Source organism: Artibeus jamaicensis, unplaced genomic scaffold, assembly GCF_021234435.1.
Source record: "Artibeus jamaicensis isolate MK-2021 breed Jamaican fruit bat unplaced genomic scaffold, CSHL_Jam_final contig_2790, whole genome shotgun sequence".
NCBI lineage: Eukaryota > Metazoa > Chordata > Mammalia > Chiroptera > Phyllostomidae > Artibeus > Artibeus jamaicensis.
In genome coordinates this window covers 3,954,132-3,978,199 of record NW_026521616.1, presented here as the reverse complement: position 1 = coordinate 3,978,199, position 24,068 = coordinate 3,954,132, and the positions used below count along the sequence as shown (strand labels likewise).

Genomic DNA, 24,068 nt, shown 5'->3' with positions numbered 1-24,068 from the left:
ATAAAGTGAATATCACGTGTCCTTAGACACCCTCTGTAGGGCTGGGAAAGGGGTAAAAATTAACTCTGTGGCTTGAGAATGGGGAAGTTCCCCTAAATTCCAAGAGAGCTGGCCTTTTGTAATGCATGTCCCTTGGGCACCCCAGCCTAAGTCTCACAGGTTCCCTGGGTGATTACACTCCAGAAAGTGGGGTCCCTCTTCACTGGCCTAGCTCTGTGCTAAGATGGGTGACAGACAGAGCAGCTGTGGGCACTGGGCCGTGCCATTTACAATAAAGGGACTTCTGCAATTGTGTACCCTGAGGCCTGTGAGGGCAGAATGCACCTGACTTATATCCCTGGCAGATGTATCCAGATTTCATACTAAAGCACCAGGCAGTGCCTGCTGGAGCACCCAGGCTTGCTGGGTAAACTGAGCCCTGGGTCTCCTTCCATGGCAGCCCCAACCCCTCAGCTGACCCACTGGTGACTCCCGTCTGCATGAGCCGTCTAGCCCCTACCCCCGCCCAGGAGGGGCCTGGTACGTCCGTCCTGTTTCATAGAGGCAGGACTCGGAGGCACAGGGCCGAGAGGCTGGTCTGCCCAGCCAGCAGGGGAGGAAGAGAGAGGCGCTGCCTTGGGCCTGCCCACATGACGCCCGGGAGTGGGAAAGGGCTCAACAGCCATTCGGGGTTTCTGGGGGAAGCCAGACCATCAGACCTTCCCACCTGGTGGGTCTCTTCCCTCTCCTTACAGACTCAGTGGGGACCCCACTGCATTTTGTCGCATCCACTCTTCTTGCCAACACCTTCTTCCGCCCTCCCGGACCTGCCTCTCGATGAAAGGGAACCACCCTAGGTACAAGTCCCATAATGCCAACACTGCCATTTGAGCCCTGCGGTGGGTGGCAGGTGGGCCCAGGAGGGTGGGGCAGAAGGACAGGGTAGGGCAGGGAGAAGGGGAGGGATAAAAACCTTTCATCGGATTGGGAGCTGTGAGGTTCCGCGAGCAGATCATTGAGAGCATCGCGTGTAGCTTATCCTCCTCTTCCTCATCATCGTCCACCGAGGCCGCGCGGCTGGCCGCTAGGTGGTGGTAGTTAATAGTGACTGCTCAAAGAGAACAGCGAGAGAGGCAGAGCATAAGGACCCTAGTCCTGGGGCAGGGGAGACCAGACTCCGTCCTCCTGGGGAGCAGAGGCATCTGGGTCACCTTCAGCCTACAGTGCACGAAGAGTGGAAGGGGGGACCTGAGAGTCTTTGGATGATTTACTGGGGAGAGTATGGAAGAAAGTGGGGGGACAGTAGCAGCTACAGAGCTCCACTCCTCGGAGAAGACCCTCCCTAGAAAGAACAGACAAGAGAGAACCGAGGGGGGGAGCCAGGGCAGGGAAGGACGGGGGCCAGCTGGGATGGGCTGGCAGCACAGGCGCTCCCCAGCCCTGGCTCAGGCTGGGCACCACTGTTGGCGGCTGGATCCCAATCATCCTTCACCTTGCATCATGGTCAGGCCGGGCCAAACTCGATTTCCCTGAACCCTCCTCTTCAGACTAAAAATCCAACCTTTTCCTCCAAGGGTTTCCCAAGGCTGCTCTCGAGGAGCCTGAGTCACCCTACTGGGTTTCAGCTCTGTGGAGCCCCCGCTTGCCCTCCAGGGAAGTGGATCTTGAAGTGAAGTGACCAGAAGTGGGAAATGCCAAGGCTTGGAGAGAGGAAGTGCAGGCTGAGTAATCTAAGCCGAGCGATCGCCGGAGGTTAAATGCCAAGCTCGCCAACACGCCTGGCAGATGCGTCTCCTAGTCAGGCACATCAGAGGGGAGCGGGTCACCACATCTTGTGCCCACCAAGCCTGTTGGAACTCCTTGTGCTGTGGGTATGTGTTTGCAGTCTGGAAAACCCGTCTGTTAATACAGAGGCAACTTGTTGACAACTAACTGGCACAAGTCAGAACATTTAGGAAGCAGGTGCTCTGGCGGCAAATGATCTAGGCTGGCACATCCCCTGACCTTCTTCCCAGATCAGTGGGTCCGGTCCGGAGAACAGGGAGCAGAGCCTGCTGCCCGGAAAAGGAACTCTGGTGTCGGTCGATACCTGGTGGGGCCCAGCAGTGCACAGCCAGGTGGGGCAGGACCCACCAGTGCCAAGCGGTCTTTCAGCCCCACCCTCGTCCTGCTCCAAGCTGAAAGTCTCACCCTTTTCAGCCGCACGCCCTACTCCAGTTACAGCTCCTCTCGTCAGTAGCTGGTTTGAGAAGGGTTCTGGCTCCAGCAGAGTCAGTGAACAATTTGCATCACCCACAAAGAAGCACTGACCCCGGCACCCAGGCCTCATGGAGGTCAGGCAGTGGGCTGAGGCAAAATGGAGAGTTCACCTCCTGTATCTGGTCTCACCACATTCTTACCCCTGGGGCAGGGTGTGAAAGTATGACTAAGAGAATATCGTATAGAGACTCCTGGATCGGCTGAGCCAAGATTCTTGGGGTGACAAGGGGAGGGAAAGAGCAGGTAGAAGAAAAGCAAACTCTCGGGAGGGCAGCTGCAGGTAAAAGGCCCAGTGAGAGACTAAGCCCCGAACCTCTGGCCTTATCCTGGCCTGGTCGTGGACCCCGCCTGCCGCCCCCCCTGGGTGAGGCTGTGCTCCCCCACCGCCCCGAGCACCCTTCTCCTCCGCAGAAGCAGTGAGGGACACTCACTGTGCTCGTGTCTGTGACCAGGGTAAACAATCCGGAACACGTAGTCCATGGCCCACCCCGTGCCCATCTCCTCCACATCCACAGGCCGCACGCTGCCGCGTTTCCGTAGCTTGGGGAACACCTTCCCCTGGGGAGGGAGAGGTGGGCAGTTAGCTTGTGCAGGGTGGGGTCCATTCCAGGGTCCCACCCAAGGCTGCTCCTAAGAACTCCGTGTGGGGAAAGGAAGGGAGGTAGGCAGAGAACCCACCTCACACACCCCTTCATCCACAGCCTCCTAAGCCCTGAGGTACCTTCCCCTGCTGGGTCCAGAGTGGGGGCTCTAGCTGTCCTCGAGGCAGAAGTCCGTTCTCCAGGCAGGACAAAAAGGACAGCAGGTGTCCTCCCTGTGGGAAGTGCAGCGGTGGCCTCTGGATGCCATCCTGGCTCACCAGTACGAGTGTGCCACCGTTCTCTGGGGGTGGGGGGTTGAACATGGGTGAGTGAGGAGGGGCCTCCGAGACCTCCTGGCCCTCATCGCAGCCCAGCTGGCCAGGCCCCCAGACTTGGTAAGAGGACAGCAGGGCTAGAGTGTGGGGATGACAAACGGAGGACAAGACGCCCAATGGGCCGTGCTCGGCATGTGACCGGGAGAGGCAGCCTCTCCTCCCCCACCCCTGTACCCAGGACAAAGGAGGCTCACTTTGCTGGTGGCAGTGGATGCAGACAATCTGACTGAAGGGCACAACCAGGGCATAGTCCCAGTAAACACTGGAAAGAAACCAGACTGGTGTCACTGTGTCCCAAGACCAGCCATCCTGCCTTCCTCATCTCCTGGCCCCAGCACCTGTGAAACTACCCTGAAGACAGGATCACTGCAGCCAAGAAGTAACCTCAGCCAGCCATGCCCCTCTGGGCTCCATGCTGCCCTCATGGCACAGAGCCCGGCAGTGTCAGATGCCTAGAGCTTGGCTCAGGCAACCCTCTTAATGCCCAGGCCTGGCTGGGTCTTAGAGAGCTTGGGAATAGTTCCAGGCAGCCTCTCTGCGATTCTTGGCATCCGATACAGTGTGAGGCCTGCCTCCTGGAGCAGGCTACGCTTTTCCACCCCCCGGCCTGGTGGCAAGCTCTTACTCCCTTCCCTGGCTCCTGGGAGTGAGTCCCAAAGCCCCCACCTCTTTTCTAGCTCAGAGTCCCCCAGAGTCCCATTCATGAGCTGGTTGGGAGTCCACTTCAGGGTTAGGCTCTCTGCAGACTGATGCAGGGAGAGGTAGCCAGGGACAGCCTCCATGTCCTCCTTCTACAGGGAGGAGACACACAAGAAGACAGAGATGACGAGGGGCTGGGAGTCTCCCAGGGATGGCCTATGGAAAATGAACTCCACGTGGGAGTCCGCAGGCCAAGCCGGGCCAGTCACGGGGCGCTGGACTGGGGGCCCGGTGAGAGCAGGGGGAACGTGAGCCACATGTGGATGTGGGCATATCCTCTTCCTGGCTGGCCTGGAGCCACTGGCTCTGCCCTGTCCGTCTCCTGATTGCCAAGTATGTCCTGAGCCAGCCATACCCGAGCTGGGCGTTCCCCCCCCGCTGGCTGCCATTCCTGTCCCCAGACGGCCTGGTTCTCAGTTTGCCAGAGCAGATGCCATTTCCGGCTCCTGCAAGTTCATGACTGGGTGTGAGACAGTGAAGTGGGGGTGAGATCCTTATCTCCCTTCTCTCTGGTCAAGCCCCTTAGGAAAGGGATACACATGTCTGGAAGGTTCCGGTCCCGGGGCCTTTGGAGGAGGAAGGTAAGGGGCGGGCACCAGGCTTTCCTACCGGCTGCACCAGCACGTTGTTCTTGCCATAGAGCAGCCGCGTCCTTGAGTTCTGGTGCAGGGACTCCACGTACTCGCGGGCACAGGCGGCCAGCCTGTCCTCCGAGGTGCTGCCGCTCGAGTGCCGCTTCCGGATCTGCACAGAGCCCCAGCTCAGCCCCAGCCCTGGGACATCAACCTGGGAGGTTGAGGACCCTGGACTTCCTTGCGGACCCTCTCTGGACGACACCACGGCTCCTTCCTGCCCCTGGTTTGCTGTCAGCCGGGTGTGTCCCTGGGCATTATGTGTTCTTGGCATTAAGTGCCAGTGTGGGGAAGAGGCTCTTCTGAGGTGGCCACTACCTTGGGGCATCTCCAAGTCCCGGCCTGTGTCTGTAAAGAACATGAAGGCCAGCTGCTCCCCCCTACATGCCCATGGGCATAACTTGGATGAGCACACGGGGCAGGAAGAGGGATGCCTACTCCTAGGGCTGGGCGTTTTGCAGGGGAGTCCTGGCGATTAAAGGGACCCCGGATACGGTGTCTCTGGACAAGCTCATCAGCAGAAGGGTCAGTCCAGTAGTGATCGGCTGTCTTGAGCTTGGTGTACTCCAAGGCACAGGGTCCCACTGTGGAGACAGACACAGCCACTCAGATGGTACCCCCTACACCTGCCCCTAAGCCCCCATTGGCCCAGCAGAGGCGTCTCTGCTCTTAGGCTCACCTAGAAGACAGGCCAAGATGGGACCAAACACAGGGTCTGCCAGTAACGCCTCCTTCTCATAGTACTTGCTGCCAGTGGGAGAGACAGACAGGGGCACTGCTGGGCTCCCGGACTCATCCCAGGGCGGTCAAGCTCACCAAGCAGGGACATTCCCACAGAGACTATTCTTGTTAGTCACCAAGAAGGAATAAACCCAAAAGAACGGAGCTTGGTGGGGTGCCTGGTGTGGTCTATGCTTTTGAGGAGCTACAGGTGACAGTGGGCGTGCCTGTGGCTTGTGCTGGACATCTGAGCATGCTGAGGGGTGGGGCTGAAGGAAAGGTCAGGAGGTGGGCCCCAGGAAGGGGCATTCACCTGCAGTTCTCCACCAGGTACTGCACGACCCTGTCCAGCACCTTCTCGATGAGCGCTGTGCGTACCCATATGTGTTTCAAGGCCTGTGGGCTGAGGGCTGGGGCCTTCCCACTGGCAGAGCCCTGTCTCCGCAGGGTTTCCTGGTTACTCACCAAGGGTTTCCTGCAAAGAGGGGTGGGCTTTAGGAGTGCAAGAGCCCAGGGCCGAGACCCAGACTAGTGGCACTGGGAGTGGAGTTTGGTGCCCTAAGACCAGAGCCCAGAGGACTGACTAGAAGCCGGGAGCTGAGGGCAGGGGGATAGGGCCTAGTGCCTGCAAGGGGCCAACACCTACCCTGATGCTGGTACCGAGATGCCCCTCAAGAAATGAGCCCAAAAGCCAACCTGGGAAGTAGCCAATACCAGATGGTAAGAGCAGAAGGGAGGGGTGGGAGGGCCAGGCCCAGAGCTCACCTGCCCTCTACTTGTTGCTGCAGCTCTTGTACCTTGTGGCAAATCTCCCCAGCCACTGGACACGTCTTCCCCACCTTGGTGAACAGAGCAGCCACCTTGTCACTGCGCAGGAAGCCGGCGGCGCGGCGTCTCAGCTGATGCAGGAGGCAAGCCTCCACCACACCTGGGCCACAAGGGGAACCAGCACTTAAGCCTGGGTAAGGGGGAGAAGGGAGAACACTCCTCTTCCCCACGCCTAGGGAGCAGAGAGGGGCAAGGGCAGGCCTAACCCACGGTAGGAACAGGAGGGGGGTGTCAGTTTTAGCCAGGCCAGCAGCACCAGCCTCCTTCTAAAATTCTCCTTCTTATCCATCTGCTCCTGCCCTGAATGGACCTGGGAGCACAACGCCTCTCTCCATATGCAGCACTGTCCCTCGGCAGTGAGGGCCAAAGTTGCCAATTCCAGGTGGCATGGGTGGCTCCACCCCCTGCCCACTTACTGGACCAGGGGCCCAGGGAGCATACAGCCCAGCAGCCCTCCTGAAGAGCATGGATGATCTGGTTGCTAAGAAACGGGCTCTAGAGAAGGAGCTGAAATATTGAGGAAGCCATTGCAGAGATCAGACCTGACAGCAGCTCCTGAATTATTGATGAGCCCAGCAACGGAGAGTGAGAGATTTCTATCTCCCAAGCAGGGAGGGCTTCCCTGCATTCATTCATGTTGTTAGGGACCAGGCTTCCCCTCTCTGCCTGGACACTGCCTACTGCAGACAGGCTCCACGGGAAGAAAAGCAGGGCTCAGTGGGGAGAGTGGGGAGTTACCGTGGCCATGTATAGAATCTAAAAATACTTGTGTGTGTATATGGGGGTAGGGGGGAAGAAGGGACTTGGCCATTATTGAGGCCAAGCTAACTGCTTTACAAGAGAGCAGGAAAAAGTCCAGAAAGGGGAAGCAATTTATTTGATTACAGAAACATAGTGGTAGTGTTAGGACTAGGACCCAGGGCCCCAAACCCTGGCCTGAGCTTCTGGCACCTTCTGCAGGAGTGTTAAGAGGGCAGGAAGGTGCCACCTTCACGCCACAGGTCCTGTTTTCATGAGGACTGGAAACAGTGCTGTGCTGGAGCAGGGGAGCCAGGCCAACAGGGTCTGAGCTGTTGCAGCCACTCATACTTTCTCTGGAAAACTTGTGTGACTAATGCTCTGAGTCTCTGTTTTACCGTCTGTGAAGTGGGGAATCCTTCTAAGGACTGGTATGAATGTTACGAGATCAACAGGATCCCACTTGCATGGGGCACTTGACCCCCATCAGTCCCTGACTCCTCACCCCTTTTTGTCCAGACTCTGTTCTTTGGCTCACCTGTAAGGCCTGGGATTTTGCAAGACCTCTCCTCGGCAGGGAGAGGAGAGGATGCATTGGCGACAGGATCACAGAGGTGGGTGGAGATGCTGTTCTCTTAGAAACAGGGGAAATGAAGCTTCTCACTTATTGTGACTAATATTAGAACAGGAGACCCAGACTTAGGACATAACCACTGTAAAAGAGATGTTCTCACCTGTTTTGTCTACATTTTAGTAAGTGACAGGCAGTCACTGCTGTCTATAAGTTTTGTTTGGCCTCTCTTGTCCCGAAGTCAAAAAGCTGGAGAGTCCCGGGAGACTGGCCGGCTCAGTGAGGGCATCCCAGGACAGGGGAACAAGGCAGGACCCTCCCGCCCCTGAGTCCTTCCTGCTGGAGCCTCTTCCCTGCTCAGCCTTTGAGGACCTCACACGTGTTCATACGGGAAGGGCCCCCCAAACCTGGAATTATCTTCTGGAGGGTGAGCCCTTTGTAGTACAGGCTTCCCCCACTAGGTGAGCGTTCTAGGAACCCGTCTGCATAGGTGGACTAGCTGGCGTTGTTGTGAGAGGCTGTGAGAGGATTCAGTGAATTTTTTTTTAAGGCTCTTTCAACACATTTGCCCATTTCATGATGGGTGATTTACAAGGGCCCCTGCCCACACCACGCTGAGTGTTTGGCAGTTTTTGACCAAAAACAACATGACCCCAAAACCCCACTCTCACTACTCACTCCATCTTGCCCTGAGCGACTTTCTTTTGTGTTCCCAGATGAAATAAGTCCTCAAAGGGAAGTGTTTTGCCGATGTGGAAGAGGTAAAACAAAAGATGGCAGAAGCACTAAAAGCCATCAAAATTGAGTTCAAAAGCTGTTTTGGGCAGTGGAAAAAGTTTTGATAGGTGTATTGCCTCAAATGGAGAGTACTTCGAAGGTGACTGAAGTTTTAACATGCAAGAATACACACACGAGCTTTTACAAATAACGTCCAGGTTTGGGGGCCTCCCCTCATATGTCTATGTCCACATGTGCATGCGGAGACGACATCTACACATGTGATGTGTGTACGGGGCACGTGCTGGAACCTTTGCTGAAGTATCCACATACTCCTTTCCTTAACGGGTCCCCTTGGTCCCTGGAGGTCTTGGTGGCTTTGGGGATGGGGCACAGGCAAGAGACCATTTCACCCCAGTCTCTAGGTCCAGGGGCTGCTACAGCCACAAGTCTGCACCTGAAGAAGGCAGTGACTGTTTTCTAGGGCTGCACACCTCACCCAGGGCAGGAGAGAAGCAGCACTGAACAGGCCACACTGGCATCACGTGGCACCCATCCTGCAGACAATCAAGTGCCTTGGTGACGTGACTAATGGCTGGGATAATGAGTCATTAACCTCCCCACCTTCCCCAGGAGATTGAATGCAGCCCTGCTGGGGAGCCTGGGAATGGCAGGCAGCAGCCCTCCCATCTGCCTGGCCTCACCCATCTTCCTAGGCAACCTCTGAGCAAGGGCATCAGGGTGCTCTGGAGTGAGCGAAGACACTCATTCCGAGCAGGGAACGTGGAGAGAAGCCCAAATTGCACACCCAGTCTCCTGCTCACCCCACAGCCAGGGTAGGTGCCTGGGCAATGTCTGGGGAAGATAAACACCTCTCACCCCTCTGCTTTTCAAGCAAAGCGAACAACCCTCTATGTCAGGCATTCGGAACCCAGTTCCACAGGCTCCTTGGCCAGCGATTGTTCAAACTACCCCGTTCTTCCCCATTCCCACAGGGTTGTCTCCATAGAGAATCAGCACGTGCATGAACAACGTTCATTGTGCTGAGTGCAGCATGCAGGCAAAATAACAACATAGAAATAGTAAGAAGTAGCATAGATGGTAGGTAGAAAATAGATAGGGGGAGGGCAAGAATAGTATGGGAAATATAGAATCTAAAGAACTTGAGACACATGGTCATAAACTAAAGGGGGGGATGGTGGGGGAGGGGTGTGCAGGGTGGAAGGGAATGAAGGGGGAATAGAACAACTGTAATGGCATAATTAATGAAATATATTTAAAAAATAAAATAAATAAAGTGATGAAAAGCAAGGAAAAAACAATAATAACACTAATAATAAGTGAGAACTGCTATCCTAAGAGAGTTGGGGGATGGGCTTCTGGAGCTCCAGTGACCCCTGAAACTGTGTGTGAATCTGTTGATGTGCTCCACCACCCTTAAGGTGAGTGCTTTTATTCTGGACAGAGGGTTGACCCATGGCTTTCAGCTTCTAAAAGGGGTACCTGACCCCCCAAATTTAAGAACCTTGCTCTAAGATGTTTAGGTTGAGTGGAACCATAGACCTTCAAAACTCAGAGACGCAAATATAAAGACTCTCTCGCTCCCACCCTCCCTTCAACAGTGAACGTCCCCCTCGCAGCTGCAGTTCCAGAGCCTCAGCACAATGTCCAACTCCCCTGCTGTTCTTGCTCCTCGGGAGAAGCCCATGCAGAGGCCCGTGCCTCTTCTCCCCTCCGGCATGAGGGCCCAGAGCAGCAAGCAGGAGAACGCTGCTGCCCTGCTCCTCTTTCCACCCCAGACAGCCGCCGTGGAGGGCCGTGGTGGGGGATCCCTGTCACAGCTGGACCCATCCCCCTCTAACTGAGCATTCTGGGCCCTGGTCACCCAGATGTAAGGCCCACAGGACCCCTTGTCCCAGTGTGTCCGGTTCACCCACAGCCCTCCGGACACAGCAGAACAGAGGCGGGCAGGCCTGACAGCATTCAGCTCAGTTCATGTGCGAAAGCACAGGCCAACTTATAAAAACCAACAGTTTTTGTTCATTAGTTGGTGAAGAAAGGTTTGGTGAATGAATCGAGACAGAAATAGAGACGTGACTCAAGCGTGATCATCTTCTCTCCTCACCACGGCCTTCTAGTGGCCTTCTGAGTCCCTGTGCCAGGTGGGCTCGGGGCACCCTCTCTGCCTCGTCATCTCATGCTGCTGACAGGGAGGTTCATGGGACTGTACCTCTGGGCAGGAGTGGAACTAACGTTAACCCTGAAACCTTGCTGTGGACATCTCCCTTCGCCCAGAAGGTCTGGCACCGTCTTCCCAGGGAGACACCAGGAACGGCCGGCCCTGCGTCTCTGCCTCACTAGCCTCTGACGTGTCCTTGAGGTCTGTCAAGTTACAGGGTTAACAAATGCAAAAGAGGTGGAGACTGTAGGTGCTAATGGAATACAATAAGGCCCCCTCCTATAAACCCATTACACACCAATTTGATCATTTCAAGGAGTCCAATTTGGAATGGAGCAGGTTATTAGTAGACAGAGATGGAAAGGACTTAGAAAGGGACTGAATCTTCTCATGCCTCGCTGGAGGGAGGGCTGACTGGTACCGCCCCCATGATGGCAATGTGGCACAATCTATCAGCATGACAAGGAACCTCTGGTCCAGTAACTCCTCTCACAGAATCTAGTCTACAGATATAACTGCAAGGTTACTTGGTTATAACAGCAAAGGCTAAAAACCATCCACGTGTCCATCAACAAAGGACAGGTTAAGTAAATATGGCACATTCACAGAGGAGAATATTATGCAACTCTGAAAAAGAATGAGGATTCTCTCTAGAAACTAATAATGGAAGAGCAAGATGCAGAGCAGTATAATTGCATGGTACCCTGATTATAAAAAAGAGTGGGATAAACAAGAAAAGTAATTTTTATTACTAAAAAATTCTGGAAGGATACACAGAGACAAAAGTGGTAGTGGTTACCCACATAGGGATCAGTAAGTGAAGGGGGGCCAGGAACAATGTGAGACTGCACTGTGTATCTTTTGTATAGTTTTGATTTTTGAACCAAGTAGATACACTACCAATTCAAAATTATTATTATAACAATCGAGTGGGTGCCCATTCCAGCCAGATACCAGTAGTCCATCATGGCATGATACCAGAGATTCTTTCCAAACTAGAGGTGGACCAAAACTCACAAAACCCACAGGTACCCACCTATTCCTTCACCAGCTCCCTCAACAAACAGTCTCCTAGTCGGCTTGGCCTCCCATCCCCACAGGAGCATCTGGGCTCTGCTTAGGAAAGCCACAAGTAACCTGAGCTGGTCAGGGGCCAGAGAAACAACTCAGTGGGCTGAGACACACTCAGGTGTCTCGGGAGCCCACAAAAATGGACAAAAGCTATGGTTGCCCAGCCCAGGAAATGCAGAAGTGGTTCAGTCAGTCCAGGAGTCCTCAGAAAAGACCTGCATATCTATGTTTAAAGCTGCACTCAGGAGTCAAGGGGCCTACATAAACCCAGACTGGTAATAGAAGGACGTGCACAATGACCTTCAAGGAACTAGGCCTAGGGAAACAGCACCCAGAGTTAGCACAGCATGAGGTGCAGGCCGGGCCTGAGGCTCTGAGCCAGGAGGGGTTCGTCCTGGGAGGAGCAGGTGTTCCCTGCTCTCCCCTCCCACCTCTGCCAGCTGCTGCCTGTGCGAGGGTTGCCATAGAGCCCCAGTGAGGAAAGCACAGGGTGGAGGGGTGGAGCAGCCAGCCACAGGTTTGGGGGCTCTGCTCAGAGCAGAATTTTTAAAAGCCTTGGGTGGTGGAACCAAGACTGTCAGAAGAGGAGCAGCCTTGCTGGTGCGAAAAGAAAGGGTGGGATGGGTGGCGTCTTTTTAAGTTAGGAACTTCCTCTAACTGCTAATGGAGGAAGTCAATATTTATCTGCAGCAAGGAGGTGGGAGGAGCAAAGAGGCTGGGCCGGTGCGTGTCATCAGCCTCTCTCCTCCCAGCTCCCCTGGCTGGTACTTCCACCCAGGGACTCAGAAAGAGCCTTTGTATGATAACTATGGTACATTTTCCCTCAGCCTGCACTGGGTGATGATGGCTGTTTGCTTAAGTTTGAGGTGGCAGCATTCAGCCTTGTTCAACACCCTAGAACAAGAAGGCACTGCCTTGATATTGCAGAACTAAGATGAGCAAAATGAAATTCATACCTCACATACACATCTTCCTCACCCCACTGGGAAGGCAGGGCGGGGCCAGCAGGCATAGTACTCCAGAGGCATCCCAGGGATCCAGGCCAGTGCTGGCCTCATGCAGCTTGGCAAGGGACACATTGCCTCCCAGAGTATCTATGGACACCATGCTTGGTGACCGGAGCTGTGTCTCCCTGACAGCTAACTGCTCCTCAATGCCCCACTCCTCCAGGCTCCACCACTGGGCAGACCCCACAGGTAGACCCATCCCTGGGCAGCTCAGGCTTTGCAGCAAGACAGATACAGGTTGAAATGCTTTCCTTACTAGCTATTTGATTTTGTGCAAATCACTAAGTCTCTCTGCGCTTCAGCTGCAACTGGGGAAGAGAACAGGCACCTCAACGGGTGTTGAGTGACTGAAGGTAAAGCATATGCCGAGGTGCAAATAGCTCCGTGACCACGCCCAGCACACTGAAGGCGACCACAAACCGGGTGCCTTCCCTCCTGTGCTGCAGATGGTCTGCAGTGCTCCTCCTCCCGAAGGCTGCCCGTTCCGCCTCTCAAGGGTGTAGCTCCAGCTAACATCCGTTCTCTTTCCTGTATCTTTAACGTTTCCCTATGAGATACTTTCCATTTGTATATAAACATTCTGTAATTTTTCCAACTTAAAAAAAAAGACACCACCACCACTATCACCTACCTTGGCCCTACATCCCCATTCAGGTGGGTGTTGAACCATTCAGCTGCTCCCCTTTATGTAAAATGTCTCAGGGAAGTTACCTATATTCACTAACTCTATCTACTTCTCCCATCCTCTCATTGTTCCCCCCCTTTAAAAAGAAAAACATTTCATTATGAAAAATTCCAAAAATACACAAAAGAGGACAATACGACAAACCCTGCATTCTCACTTAAGCATGACAAAGTCATGAGCGACCTTGTTTCAGTTATGATGACTCCAACCACTTTTTCGCTTTCCCCCAGATTATTTTTAAAAACTTTTAAAAAGATTTTATTTAAGCCCTGGCTGGTGTAGCTCAGTGATTGAGCGTGGGCCTGCTAACCAAAGGATTGTGGTTCGGTTCCCAGTCAGGGCACGTGCCTGGGTTGCAGACCAGTTCCCAGCAGGGGACACACAAGAGGCAACCGTACATTGATATTCCTCTCCCTCTCTTCTTCCCATCCCCTCTAAAGATAAGTAAATAAAGTTAAAATTTTTTTTATTTATTTTCTTTTTAGAGAGAGAAAAAGGGAGGGAGAAAGAAAGGAAGAGAAACATCAATGTGTGGTTGCCTTTCATGTGGCCCCAACTGGGGACCCGGCCCACAACCCAGGCATGTGCCCTGACTGGGAATCAAACTGGCAACCCCTTGGTTCACAGGCTGGCGCTCTATCCACTGAGCCATGCGAGCCAGGGTGCCCCAGATTATTTTGACGCAAATTTTGTTTTAAAAATGTTTTAATTGACTTTAGAGAGAGAGAGAAACAGTAATTTGTTTTTTCATTTATTTATGCATTTATTAAGTCTTGTATGTGCCCTGACCAGGGATCAAACCGGCAACCTTGGTGTATCGGGATGACACTTTTACCAACGGAGCTACCTGGCCAGGACTAGAAGCAAATTTTAGATAGACATCATAGACTTTCATCTATAAATATTTCAGTATGTACATTTCAGTATGTATCTCTAGAAGATGATTCTTTTTAAACACGTGCATAGTACTTTTTAAACTTCCTGATTGAGTTCCTGGAGTACAAATTTCTCTGACTGTCCAGATGCTTCAAACTCTCAGAAACAAGAATTCCCAGACGGAAACCTGGGGAAGGTTCTAGGAGGCTTCATGGGGAAGCCTGTAGGATCACTTTCAAGAACAAAGTAGAATGTCCTCGGTGGTGTGATGACAGCTACTGCATCCCGGGCTCCCTGCAGCGCACTTTCCCGGCACCCTTCCTTTAATCTGCACACTGGCCCTCGGGGGCAGGTTCGGAGTTGCTGAAAACTGGCATACATACTTAATGACCCGGTCAGGGGTGAACCCAGGTCCGACAGGACTCTAAGCTCTCAGCCTCGGACCTCAGACACGGACCACAGCAGCACACACTGCCCTCAGCCATGGCCCAAACCAGGGTGAGGGGAGCCAGTTCCCCAGAGGGCCTTCATTCCTACTCATTCATTTCCGGAGGGAAGGTGGAAGCCAGATAACCTACGAATGAGCTGTTCATTCAGTGCGGGTGGGAAGAAGTAAGAAGGAACCCCTTTCACTGAAAAGAGAAAGACTAAAAACTGCCTGGAGTCTGAACCTCAGTGCTAAAATACCTCTGGCTGCAATATCCCAGGTGAGACGCAATCCTTCCGTAACGCCTGCTTCTCCCCTAGCTTATTAGCATTTCCTTGCCATTCCCCAGAGGAGCTCACTGCTGCCGTCCTTCCCGGCTAATGACAGCTGCTTAGCAACAGGGAGCGGGTTAATAAAGCCCTGATATTGTTCCCAGCTCCACAGGCTCCACCCCTGTCTCCCATTACAGCTCATCTTTAGCCCAAAGCAACCCTGAGGTTAACAGATCTTTGATCTGTGCTGGGAGCGTCAGGAAGTGGGGCTGCCCAGGTCTGGCCTGGCGCCTGCCCCAATGCCTCCTGAGGAGAAGAGACAATTGTGAGTCTGAGAACCAAGGGGCCAGGCCAGGAACCTCTCTGCGGACCATGTAAATCCGCTCTACCACCAAAGGTTAAAATCCAACCTCAGCACCCAGTCAGAACAGAGCAAACAGAAGTACAGGCACACCTTGTTTTATTGCACTTTGCTATATTATGGTTCACAGATACTGCAGTTTTTTTAGATGTTGCACTTTTTACAAACTGAAGGCAAGATCCTCCACTAACAAAAAGCTTATGTCTTGCTTTGTTGTGCATGGTCCGAAACAGAACCCCCAACATCTCTGAGGTACTGTGGAGGCAGACACACCCAGACCTGCAAGAGGGTGGGGCAGGTCCAGGGAAAACACCAGTATTCCTGGCTGATGCCTAAGTTGAGTATGCCCTCTTTAAGCACACACATTGTTATTACAAATGTGAAAGTTCAAAAGTGAAACCTGGGACAATTTACTGTTCAACCTTAACCTTGAGTTGTCTGCAAGCCAGAGTTAGAAGCACCTTGCCCTCCGGTGTCCAGAGGAAGGGGTGACAGGAGATAATGGGCCTACAGCTGGGGGTTCAATAAGCCATGGAGAAAACAAGAAGCATTATTCTGATTCAAGGGTAAGTCTACATTAAAGTAAAAGTTTCAAAGACCATATTATGAAACAAAGTGCAAACCTGACATGACTTGACAAACCACAGAGTGGTAGGTTTGGGCCTACTCTCCAAGCCCCAGACTTCACCAGCAGAAGGGGGAGGTCACATGGGTCCTGATCCTCAGGTCTGGGGGTTCATAGGGGCTGCCTCAGTTGGAGCGGCACTGCAGCCATGCTGTGTGGTCAGGGAACAGCGCGCAGAGAACCCCTCCCTGCCAGCCAGGTTTTGCCAGCAAAGCTTCCTCACAAGGTCTCTCTACCTGTGGGGGCCTGACGGGTTTCTGGACAGGCAGGTTTAGTAACCACCAGAGCAAACACACAACAAATGCACACTGCTTGCCAGTCCCGGGAGTCCCATTCTTACCTACGGGTACACGGAACCGGGGTCTGGTGCAACTTCCCTGAGTTTGCCCAGGGCCAACTCTTGAGTCAAGGATTGTTCCATTTGGCTCTCCAGGAAGGTTCTGTTTCCAGTTTAAATGTCTCTATTCTAAAGAAATTCAGACGAGTTCACCTTACCCAGGCCCTGCCCTCCTCAGTCACTTCCTGGCCCTCCTCTAGCAAGAACAGAGGGGTCCAGGGCCCAGCATTCCCCAGAGCTCTAGGGAACGTCATGTGGCCACTCCACGGTTAATCCAGTCTCCGCAGCCTTCACCTGATCCAACCTCTCAGCACCTTCCCTGCACGCCCATTCCTCCCAGAACGAAGATGATTTCTGGATGTTGTTAGAACAGCAAGACCCAGTATAAGGCTGAATGTACTTCAGACTAAAAATGTATTCTTGAGCATCTTTCCAGAAGATGAAGGAGACTGGCATAGCAGAATCTTCAAAAAGTCAGAGAGGTGGAGTTTTCCCTCAAAATCTATCTGTTCTTCCCTCTGCCTGCCCCAAGAATCCCTGATTATGATTCCACTGTGTGATGCACGTGAATGGCTTGCAGGCCAGAAAAAAAGTTGATAATCACTGCTTTAAGCCAACCTGCTCACGCCCAGGTTGAGATTTACCTCACTGAATATCAAGTCTGACAAAGCGTGAGGATTCCTTTTTCAGTGGGTTCACATGCCCCAGCCTGAGCCTTATACTGTTGGCAGCCCCCACCCTGCACGTCCCCCCTGTGACTGTGCACCAAGCCCAACGCAGAGGCAGCAAACTGGCAGAGGCTGGCAGATGTCTTTTGTGTGGCCCACACAGTTTTCTGGAAAAGGAAATTAGCTATCAGCATTTAAAAACTGAGAAATTTCATATAATATCTCAGATTTCTGAGTTCTCTTAAGTAAAACAGAGGCCATGGCGGCCGGCCTGGGCTGGCGTTTGTGCAGGAGCTGAGTGGTCGCTGCCTCTTCAAACAGGGCAACCGCTGTCCACTTCAGCCCGGCCCAGCCCCCGCCACGGCCTGCTGTCTCACAGCTGGACAGCTTCTAGTGGACCTTTCTCACCTGACCCTGTATGCATTTAAGTTTGCAGTTCTTGGACCCAAGACACCTCCTGAGATCCAGCAGATCAGAGTTCCTCTTGCTCCTGGGCTGACTTGTGAACCCGGGTGACTAGGGTCCAATTCATAAACCCTTTCTATTTCAGCAATTGAAACTGGTCAAAAGAAGAGAATCATTCCTTCTGAAGATGATGCCCTGACTGCTGGAGAGCCTTGGGCTTTCAGGCAGGAGAAAACCACAAAAGCCCCATTGGCTCCTAGAGGCCCCTGGACTGGTTAAAAGAGAGCTAATGGTTTCTTCTCACCCTGATTGGCCTGATGTGGAATGCCTATTGCTTTTCTCCCTGCTTCTCTTTCCCCACTCCTCCATGGCCACCCACGTGTGGCTCCCATGCACAAGCTGTTTGTGCTAATTTATTTTGTTTTCTGTGGGTGCACCGGACAAAGCCTGGCATCAAACCACTCAAAATTGGGCCGCCAGCAGAGCCCTTCTGGTGACAATGACAAACAGTGGCTGACGTCAAGGGAACACAGTACAAGTAGAAAGGAGTAGAGCCCTAATACTCTCAGAGCCGCTTATTGCAGGACTAGCAGGTCTGTTCCCTTAGCATAGTTTCTACCCAAGAAAAGACTCCTCTTTGTAAATCCGGGAATCATTACATCATTTCAAAGAACAGGGGAAACACACTCAAAAGGGAGACGGTAGGAACTCAAATCCGGCAAACCTAGCTTCAGCCTCAACATGCCAAAGAAGAAAAGACGGGCACTTTCTGAGCTCTTACAGTGCTAGGAGCACTCACACGCCTCATCTCAATCCCCACAAAAATTCCTTGAGGTGGGAATCCTCCCCATTTTTAGAGGAGAAAATCGAGGGTGACAGATGTTGAGAAACTTGTCCAAGATGACTTCAGAAGTAAGCCGAGCACCGGGATGTGTGTGAATCCGCCTGTCACTCAGGCTCTGCTGGCAGGCCGCCTCTCCCCGCTCGCCCTCCCATATCTGCTTTATTTTTCTTCATGGCTATTATCACACCTGTTATTGCATGATATGTTCATGTGTGTGTTCATTTTCTGTCTCCCCACAGGATGTAAGCCTCTGTGACAGAGACTGTCCACCTTGGTACTGCTGTTTCCCTGCCTGGAGAACAGCGCTTGGCACCCGGTGGACATTCAGTCTTCAGGGCTGGACCAATGGGAAGAGCAGCTCTATCTGCCTCACCAACACCACCGCCAAAAAGTTTCCCCTCCACATCTGCTCTGTCCTCCCCCTCAGAAACGCACAACCTCCCTCCTAACCCCAATCTCAGAGGTCACATAAACCAACATAGAAATGGCAAAAAGCTCTGTGTCTTCTCAGAAGGGGAGTTGTAGGGGAGGTTAAATCCCTGGAAATCCAAGAAAACTCTGCTATGTGTAGAGACAAAGGCAAAACTGTTCATGTTTGGGGAAGCGATGGTTTATTACGGACTTTCTCCCTTCTTAGGCAGGAAGGCTTCAGCTATCCTTTCTATCCTACACTCATGTTGTTTTACATCCAATCAAGTGCTTGGAGATTTGGGATGCTGAAGGAACACGGGGCGGGGGGGGGGGACGACTAATGAGAAAGTAGATGTGGCACAGAAAGCATTCAAAAAGCACAAAGCCTTCCCTAAAGTTAATATAAGGATAAACCAGATTGGTGGCTCCCAAGCCCTAATTACCTAGGACAATGCTTCTTAAAGTGTGGTCCCTGGACCCGCAGCATCAGCATCATCTGCAAATTTGTTAGAAACGCAACTTCTCGGGCCCACCCCAGACCTACCAGAACCAGCAACTCCAGTGTTGGGACCCATGGAACTGTTTTAATACCTTTCAGGTCACTCTGATGTACGCTAAAACTTGAACATGGCTGTTTGAGGGAACTACGCATGCGTAGATCTCTGGATCCCGAAGACCCTTATTCAGCTGGTCTGGGATGGGGCCCAGGGAGATTTCAACAGCTTTTTGAGTTGATTCTGACTTGCATCCAGATTTAAAAACTATGAAACCTGAGGTCCCATCTTTCCCTGACCCCAGGACAGTGTTTTCCATTTTAAACCCATCTCCCATGATCCCCCGGTCACTCACCACACAGAGCAATGATGTGGCTGCTGTCTTCATGCACAAACTTCCTGGTGACGGCCTCCTCCATGATTTGCTTCACCTGTTGGCAAAAGGGCAGTATTGTCATTTTCTTCCTGATCAAAGGCCTGTGGGCAAGTAAATATTGTGGCTCTACCATCCTGTCTGAGTTTAGACTCTTACAGAGCAGATCACAGGATAGGAGGGCGAGGGGAAGCAAAGTGTCCTCTGCACAGATAGCTCTGAGCATCGTGGAAAGGCAACCAAGGAAAGAGATACCATCAAGCCCACCAAGCCCTCAGCACCAATGTTCCAGCCCCGGAGGAAGTGTCTGCTGTGGCGGACAGGGGCAGGATGCTGTTCGCTCATCTGTACTCCATTGGAGAAGGATTTCTGGGCAGACGCACTGTCCTTTAGGGACAAACTGCCTCAGTACGGGCTGTGCATAAACAACCTGGCCCTCTTTTTCTCCCCCTTCTCTGAGGTTAGGGGTAGGTCCATCGAGGCCTCAGGGACACTTTCCACATGCTCACAAGCCCAGCTTTCTTTCTGTCTAGGGAACACCCTGATGTTTGGGTTCCTACCCAGACATAGAAGCTTCCAAATAACTTGCAAAGTAAGCAGTTACATCTTTAAGAAAACACCCACACACACAACTTTCTTTATTGGCATGTAAACATATAGAAAAGGGTATATATCACAATTATACAGCCTGATGCATTTTCAAATGGAACACACCTGTGAAACCAGCATCCAGATTTAGAGACAGAATACATGACCTGCACTCCTCATGCTGCCAAGTTTCCTTCTAGTCACCACTCCCCTCAAGGGCACCACTATCCTGCCTTCTAACAACACAGTGTAGTTTTGTGGGTTTCTGTACTTTTACTAGATGGAATCACTCAATGTAGTTTTGTGACTGTGTTTCTTTTGCTCCCTGGTGTGATTGTGAGATTTGTTCATGTTGTGTGTAGTTGTACATTGTTCATTCTCCATTGTGTGAACACTCCACAACTGACCGGCATTTGGGTAGTTCCCAATTTAGGGCTGTCATGAATGGTGTTGCCATGAACATTCTGGATATGTCTTTGGGGGAACACAGGTGCTCATTTCTTTGGATTTATATTTTCAGGCAAGGAATTTCTGATGTATTATTTTCCACTTTACTAGCTTTTGCCAAATTGTTTCCAAAGTGGTTGTACCAATCTACACTCCATCAGCAGTATATGAGGTTCTAGGTGCTCCCACCATGTAAGCCAAGTGCTTTTGATGTCCTGGGGGAACTGCCAGGAAACAGATACTAATCCTAGAGATTAGAGGAATGGATTACCTCAAGCCCAGTGTAAAATCTTTCAGATAAAGTAAGCTCTGGGCAGAGCTAGGTTTCGCCATTCATTTTGGACAGGCGTGAAATGTCCCGATGCTGCCCTTGCTCCTAAGTCCCTCACCTAGGACTGTACCGTGAGAAGCGTGGTAAAGCACCTAAAGCCTAGGGGTAGGGAGGTAGGAGATGGAGGCTTCTTCTTGCTGGAACTGCTCATGGTCAGCGGTTAGGTAAAGGGGGTTCAGACCCATCCTGTGCTCTAAAAAACTCTTAAAAGTGCCCTGGCTGGTATGTCTCAGTGGCTTGAGCACTGTGCAGCAAACTAAAAGGTTGCTGGTTCGATTCCCTGTCAGGGCACATGCCTGGGTTGCTGGCCAGGTCCCTCGGTTCTCCTTCCCTTCCCCCTCTCTAAAAATAAATAAATAGAAGCTTAAAAAAAAAGTCACAAAAGTTTCCTGGATTACTTACCAATGGGTGTTTGCATTAAACAGAGCATAACATCACAGCTCAAAAATTTATAGGCATCTGAGGCCAGAATGGCAGTTTTAGGTTAGGAGGACCTACAGATGTCCCTAGAATTTGGATACCAGAGGCCCACTGTGAAAAATCAGACTTGCCTACAATTATCCCCACTGTCTCTACTTGTGAGAGAAGAAAGGATATGTTTCTCTTGAAATCAAGGATTGAAAGGGGAAGGGAACTAAGTTCAAAGCAGGTCTACTTTTGTCAGGTAATATACATAGCTGTGGCATATTCTGGACATTCCTCACATTTGTTTAGAATTCATTCTTAGAGTTGTACAAACAGCCTTCTAAGTACTGAAAAAAGAATCACTGTCTATGTCAAAAATCTTTCATATCATCTCTGACCAACCCAAAACTTGGATCACACTAACAATCCTAGCACCTCTGACCATAGTTTCGGTATGGCTACTTTTTTGTTATTGCTTATATTGTTCACGTAAGTCTCTCTCACTAGACTACTTGTTTCCAGAGGATAATCTCTGAGATTTGAGATTTCCCTTTTCTTTGGGAAGACCAGAGTTGAGCTTAAGTGCTGATTTGATATACTCCTAGCCTAAAAAACTTTGTCTTGGCCACAGCAAAGGTACAAAGAAGCTTCTCACACACAGCTGGAAAGGTTATGGCTTCAACCACTTCTTAGCCAATGAAAGGGAAAGGAGCAAATGTTAGGGCACAATAGCCAGGCCACAGTCAATGCAAGAGAATGGCCTAGAGTCCTCCAGGATTCTATGAGAACTGAGTCTTCTCCAATCCTGAAACTCTAGGAAACACTATGGTAAACTTCCATATGTGAGGTAGATATAATTATCCCTATTTTAGAGACGAAGAAATTAAGACTCAGAGAGGTTAAGTAACTTATTCAAGATCACACAGAACTAGGTCCAGACTATTCTAAAATTTACACATTGTTACCTTCTTCGTAGTTTTCAAGATCAGTAGATTTAGTTACCAAATCTAAGGCATCAGAGTGCCTACTGTGTGCCAGGCCCTGGATACAGAGTAGAGGACAAAATAGAAGGGTCTCCTGCCTTCGTGGAGTGTACACCTCCGGCAGACACGGAGGTAGGTCAGAGTTGTTCATGGCTCTAGAGGCCTAATCTATTCTAATCCACACTGCGGGTTTGAGCTCTGGAGCTCTCCAGCTCTCACAAGGGGGTGAGTCATTCCTTTGGGCACCCCCCACCAAATTGAAATGGGCTTTAGGACAGGGTCAAGGTGAAGGATGCTAGTAGAGGGGCCTATTTTTCTCTTTCCGTCATGGAGGAGGGATGCTCCTCAAAAAGGGAAAAAACCTGAGTCTGAAAAACAATTCTCAAACTCGCCCCCCACAACCCTGTCTCTGGGTAAGGAGGTGGGCGTGGATTGAGAAGCAGTTAGGTGAGCGGCGAACCCTCCGGCAACTGCCACTCAATTCCCAGAAGGATACCAGAGTGGGGTATAGGGCAAAGAGGGGCTAAGTCCCCAAATCACGGGTTCCACCGCTCTAGGAGGCCAGCGCGGAGCCCCGCCCCCTCCCCAGTCCGCGCGGGCAATGAATGAGCAGCCTCAGTTCTCCAGAAATCGCCGCCACCCCTCCCCCGACCTGGGTCTCCTAGCGCAGCTGCTGTCACTGGGCGGGGAGCTGCAGGATCTCGGAGCAAACAAACCCCGGAGCACCGGCCTAGCCCCTCCGGCCGAGGGGCGCTGACCCTAGAGTCCAGAGACCGATGGGAGCTTCAGCTAGTCCAGGACCCCGCCCCCGCCCGGGGGCCTGCGAACGCCCCCGCGAGACCGTGGGCGGGGACCTTTCCACCCCTTGGGCCGTCCGGGGAGTGATGCGAGACCCCGGGGGTCCTGGCTCAGACTTTACCTCCTTTTTCACGTTCCACAGCAGTTTCTCTTTGACTGCGTGCTCCGCGCTGCCCATGGTGCTGCGGGTGGCAGAGAGGCTGCGCCGAGCGGCCCCTTAAGCCCTCCACGAGCCCTCGCCGCCTCCGCGCCTCTCGGCTCAGCGCCCCACGCGCAAGGCGGAGACCTCGCCCGCTGAGCTCCCCGCCCGCCGCCGCCGCCGCCGCCGCAGCCACTGCCCGTTGCTCGGCTCCGCAGCCATCTTCCGAGCCCAGCACAGACGTCAGGCAGCTGGCCCGGCCCCTTCCCACAGCCGGGGGGCGGGGGGTGCGCTCAGCGACCCAGGGCTGCCGCCCGGGCGCGCGCCACGCCGGCCGCTGTCATGGCAACACGCCGGCTCCAGTCCTCAGGGCGCTAACCCGCATTATGAGCGCCTGCAGTCAGGCCTGTACTACGACCCGCGGCGAGGCGAGGCGCGCCCTAGACCCTGCGGCTGGCTGAAGAGAAAGTTGCTCGAGCGGAAGCTGGCCTCAATCCAGCTAAACGCCCCCCTGATTTCTATTCGCTCGTTTTCCCGACGGGAAGGTCCGGGGGCCCCGTGCGCCTCCATTCTGGCTATGGGGAAGGCAGTAGTCCTCTGGCTGAAAGGCCGGAGCTCCATCATTAGTCTAAGCCCCCTGCCCTCAGTTGCAGATTGTCGGTTGAGGAGTGAGAGCACAGAAGACCTGAGCCTGAAGAGGCTGGCTAGCCTCCCTCCTCCGTAGGGTCATTATGCCCAGTTCGGTCTTGAAGCTCTGTGGGTGAGACGGTCTTGCAGCTCCGTCATGCCCAGTTCAAGAGGGGTAGGCGAGATTTGGGGTAACTAGGACCCGCGGGAACTTGTGCAGAGGTCGTGAAGTTTAAAGAAACGCTTTCCACGCAATTTGCCTTTAGCAGACGCCCACGAGGAAAATGAGGGTGAGAAAAGGTTGCTCAAAGTGACAAAGCATATACTACTGCAAACTGAGGTGCGGCGTATAAAACTAGTTGAGGGGTTCATTCAGCCTTTGCCGCACGAAAGGAGAATCTTACACTCAACTTCTTTGTAAGTGATGCAACTTGATAGAGCAAAAACTGAAAATACAGGTGAGCAAAACACCCTCCGGTGCTAAAAGTGCACATTTAAAGTCTACATTCACCGTTTTAAAGCCCCTAACCGCAGACAGACGCGTGGGAAAAGTTTACTAAGCGGTTTTGTGGACACGCGGGAGCGGCGCTATGACAGGCTGGTGGGAAGGACCCTCGCTAGAAGACTGGCGGATATTTGGTCCAGCCACGAGGAGG

At 52.5% G+C, this 24,068-nt stretch overlaps 1 protein-coding gene across 10 annotated transcripts in view; it reads right to left on the bottom strand.

The window, feature by feature from the left end:
- The window catches only part of SGSM2 (small G protein signaling modulator 2), a 34,882-nt gene extending 11,875 nt beyond the window's left edge, over positions 1 to 23,007 (bottom strand). For 5 of the 10 annotated variants that reach the window (XM_053662763.1, XM_053662765.1, XM_037133738.2 and 2 more), the window contains exons 1-13: positions 22,768 to 23,007; positions 19,077 to 19,152; positions 6,003 to 6,133; positions 5,852 to 5,901; positions 5,519 to 5,680; positions 5,165 to 5,232; positions 4,924 to 5,069; positions 4,463 to 4,597; positions 3,821 to 3,945; positions 3,349 to 3,416; positions 2,960 to 3,120; positions 2,670 to 2,796; positions 953 to 1,087 (exon numbers count right to left, since the gene is read on the bottom strand). In XM_053662763.1, the coding sequence (XP_053518738.1) occupies positions 953 to 1,087; positions 2,670 to 2,796; positions 2,960 to 3,120; positions 3,349 to 3,416; positions 3,821 to 3,945; positions 4,463 to 4,597; positions 4,924 to 5,069; positions 5,165 to 5,232; positions 5,519 to 5,680; positions 5,852 to 5,901; positions 6,003 to 6,133; positions 19,077 to 19,152; positions 22,768 to 22,824 (1,441 nt within the window). In that variant the 5' untranslated portion in view covers positions 22,825 to 23,007. Of the gene's footprint in view, positions 1 to 952; positions 1,088 to 2,669; positions 2,797 to 2,959; positions 3,121 to 3,348; positions 3,417 to 3,820; positions 3,946 to 4,462; positions 4,598 to 4,923; positions 5,070 to 5,164; positions 5,233 to 5,518; positions 5,681 to 5,851; positions 5,902 to 5,970; positions 6,134 to 19,076; positions 19,153 to 22,767 lie in introns of all 10 variants that reach the window. The other 5 variants (XM_053662764.1, XM_037133739.2, XM_053662766.1 and 2 more) reach the window with 4 other exon arrangements.
- Positions 23,008 to 24,068: the final 1,061 nt, after the last annotated feature.